This window comes from Curcuma longa, unplaced genomic scaffold, assembly GCF_044706935.1.
Source record: "Curcuma longa cultivar G26 ecotype Majalengka, Jawa Barat unplaced genomic scaffold, ITB_CL_G26_1.1 contig_17287, whole genome shotgun sequence".
Taxonomy (NCBI): Eukaryota; Viridiplantae; Streptophyta; class Magnoliopsida; order Zingiberales; family Zingiberaceae; genus Curcuma; species Curcuma longa.
In genome coordinates, this window is record NW_027430556.1 from 1 (window position 1) to 3,549 (window position 3,549).

The 3,549-nt window shown below is 48.0% G+C and overlaps 1 protein-coding gene across 1 annotated transcript; it reads right to left on the reverse strand.

Moving 5' to 3' along the window:
* Positions 1–1,995: 1,995 nt before the first annotated feature.
* Positions 1,996–2,514, reverse strand: LOC141816571 (uncharacterized). Its single transcript, XM_074704322.1, has one exon. It carries the CDS (start codon positions 2,512–2,514, stop codon positions 1,996–1,998), a length of 519 nt encoding a protein of 172 aa, XP_074560423.1.
* Between the last annotated feature and the right edge of the window lie 1,035 nt (positions 2,515–3,549).

Consider the following 3,549-nt stretch of genomic DNA (forward strand, 5'->3'; position numbering starts at 1 on the left):
GAGGGCTCGGTAGCTCGTTCTCTGGACCGGATTGAATCGGAGAGGGCTCGGTAGCTCGTTCTCCGGACTAGGTCAGAGAGGGCTCGGTAGCTCGTTCTCTGGACCGGATGGAGTCGGAGAGGGCTCGGTAGCTCGTTCTCCGGATTAGGTCAGAGAGGGCTCGGTAGCTCGTTCTCTGGACCGAATGGAGTCGGAGAGGGCTCGGTAGCTCGTTCTTCGGACTAGGTCAGAGAGGGCTCGGTAGCTCGTTCTCTGGACCGGATGAAGTAGGAGAGGGCTCGGTAGCTCGTTCTCTGTACCGAACCATGGTCGTAGAAGGCATGGTAGCCTGTCTTCGGACCGGATCAGTATCAGAAGAGGCTTGGAAGCTTGTTCTCTGATTACGTGATCCAGCGCGGTTGGCTCGGGTGAGACCCAAGTTAACCTGATCAAGTCTCGACTCGGGCTTAAAGTTTAGCTTGGTTTAATCGATCAGTGAATCGATTAACCAAGGGTAAGATGGTTAATCGATCTGATGATCGATTACAGACCTTTAATCGATCTGGTGATCGATTACAGATCATTCTGTGAGATCAGCTAACGCTCTTTAATCGATCTGGTGATCGATTACAGAGCATTCTGTGAGATTTCGCAAAACCCACAGAACGTACCATAATCGATTGGGCAATCGATTATGGTTATCTGTAATCGATCAGGTGATCGATTACATGCTTTAATGTGAAACAGGATTAGCGTCTGGTAATCGATCACCATCGCTTTAATCGATCAGGTGATCGATTAACAGCATGGGTAATCGACTGGTTGATCGATTACACGCTTTACTGAGGAAAAATTACGGTGTTTAATCGATTGTTTGATCGATTAAGATATCTCTGATCACGTTCAGGTTTCTGCTCTGATTTCTGATTGTTCTGATATGCTTTGCTTTGCTAACCCTCTCTGAAGCTCGCAGATCGAATTTGAATTCAAGTTAAGAAGAGGAAGAGTCAAGGGCTGCCTTTATCCTTGTCAGCTTGTCGAGTTTGGTTTCTCAGGTAAACGACAATGGCGAGACCCTGAGCTGCACGGGAAGGTGATCAGTGAGTGGGCTGAGAGGAGAGCATGGTGCTGGTAAGCTCAGGTGGCTCAGACTGATCGTGGTGCAGTGGACTCAGAGTCCGTTTGAACAAGCAGGCTAAAAGGAAGAGAGGAAGAAGAAGAGAGCGATCACTCACTTCGAAACCCCAACGTATTGCTGGTGTTGTGCTTGTGTTAGTTGTGCTCTCTGCTTCCTCGTGCTCACGACTCCTTCTTGAAGCTTTCGACCTGAGGTGGTGCAAGGGGTGGTGCCTTGCTCTCGGGAAGGTCTCTTGAGGGTGTTTGATTCATTGATTGAGGCTATACTGTAAGCTCCCTATTTTATTTGCCTCAATCCTGATTTCCTTCTATAATCTCTATTCTTAATACATATATTTGTGAGATTGGTTGTGGAGAGGTCACTCCACCGAGAAGGAGGTTCATTTAGCCGGGTTTCATCCAGGGTTTGATCTACCGAAGATCAAAGGATCGTCCACCTTACGGACACGCCGAGGAGTAGGGGCAAGTTATCCCCGAACCTCGTACATCTTGTGTCTCCCTTGATTTCTTCTTGTTTGCTATTTTTCCGCTGCGTACTAACCCGTTTGTAGGAGAAAATCGATTTGCGAAAGGAGGCTATTCCCCCCCCCCTCTCTAGCCATCTCCGATCTTCAACATGGACTTGTATGTAGCACTGATAAGAGCAGAAGTCTCTCCAATTGGAGTGCTGGTAGCAGAAATACCCTTGTTGCTCATGGTCCTTTTCCTGCCCTCCTCACTGAGAACTTTGTAATAAACTTGTTCTAGTGAGGGAGTAGGATCAAGACTAAGAATTTGTCCTTTTAAACTCTCAAACTCTGCATGAAGCCCATCTAGAAACTTAATAATTCGGTCCTTTTCTAGAAGCTTTAGATATCTCTGGTGATCTTCAGTGGAAATCTAATTCTCCATCCTGTAATAGTCAAACTCATCCCACAATCCCTTCAGAGCAGCAAAATAATTTGTGACAGACATAGAACCTTGATCAAGTTTAAAAATTTGACTACTTAGCTGATAAGTACGCAACATATCGTGCTTGCGTCCATACATTTGCTCCAGAGTCTTCCACATGTCAAACGCTGTTTTATTATGAAGGATGACCTGTTTGATGCCAGAACTGACAGAATTGAGTATCCAAGTCATCAACTGAATATTATCACGCCTCCAAATACGAAAGTTTGGGTCCTTTTCATCTGGTTTCACTTTAGTACCATGAAGAACATCAAGTTTATCATGGCCTTCAACATAAAGTTCAACAGCAACTGCCCAAGACGCATAATTTGTCTCTGTCAATTTTTCCGAGGTTATCTGAAGACTGGATCCTCCATTTCCTGGCATTGTAAAAAATTGTTGTACCTGTCCAGAAGAAGCCAAAGGATCTATAGAAATACCAGAGGTTTCGCCAGAGGTGTCTGCCATAAAACAAGGTTGTGGTCACAAATTTGCAAGCAGGGGAGGAGGCGCTGGTCTGGGTCTGATCTCAGTTGAGTCTGACTTCGTGGGTCTAATCAAATCAGGAGCTGGTCTAGGTTTGATCAAATCACGAGCTGGTCTGGTCCTGATCAAATCAGGAGCTGGTCTGATCAAAATCAAGAGTAGCTTCCAAGGGGGAAGGAGAAGATAAAAAAATCATGATCTCTGTGAACCGAACCCGGACAACGCGATACAGGAATTCGCGATTTCTGCCTTCCCACGCGGCAGTGTTCCTGGTGGGTGGCAGCAATGACGCTCCTTTCGGTGCCAGGAAGAACTTGAGCTGTCCTTCCACGGAGAAGAGGATGAAGCCTCCGCGGCCTCTTGGAGAGCAGCGACGGTGGAGCTCTGGAAGTCAGGAAGCGAAGGTCCATCTCAAGGTCCTGGGCGATCTTGCAAACCAGGCGCTAGAACGGCAGCTTGCTGATGAGATCTCGGTGCGGAGGAACGTCTCGCGAGGCCAGCAGCCGCACTACGCAGGCCAGGCCTCGACAGGGTCGATGTGACGTCCGCCTTCGAGCGAGGAGTAGCAGTGTCCGTTCGTGTCGGTGGAGACGGCGCAGTGGAAGACGACCCTTCGTCGGGGGTTCTGGTCTCTGGACGAAGCTGGGCCGGGCTGTGCTTGTGATCTGGAGAGACTCGACGAGAAGACACCTCGTCGCGATCAGAGAGATGGAGGCGAGGCACGACTCGTCGCGTGTGACGCCGATGGAGAAATTCGCAGTGACTTGCAGCGAAGAAGACCGCGTCGCGTGTGACGCGGTGGCACGGCGGGCAGAGAGAACAGGAAAAAAATCACTAACTCGCGATTAGAGATTTCCGAACGACACAAAGCAATGGCTCGCGATCAGAGGCACAGCGATCAGAGAAGAGGGGAAAAAAAAGAAGAAAAGAAACTCGCGAAGCAAAGGAATTAGAGTGAATCATAATTTTATATTGTCATTTTCAGTTATTGTATAATTCTCCATTGGTATATAGTAT

What these genes read in the sequence shown, in the direction of transcription:
- LOC141816571 (XM_074704322.1), bottom strand. Translation starts at nt 2,514, where the DNA reads ATGGCAGACACCTCTGGCGAAACCTCTGGTATTTCTATAGATCCTTTG.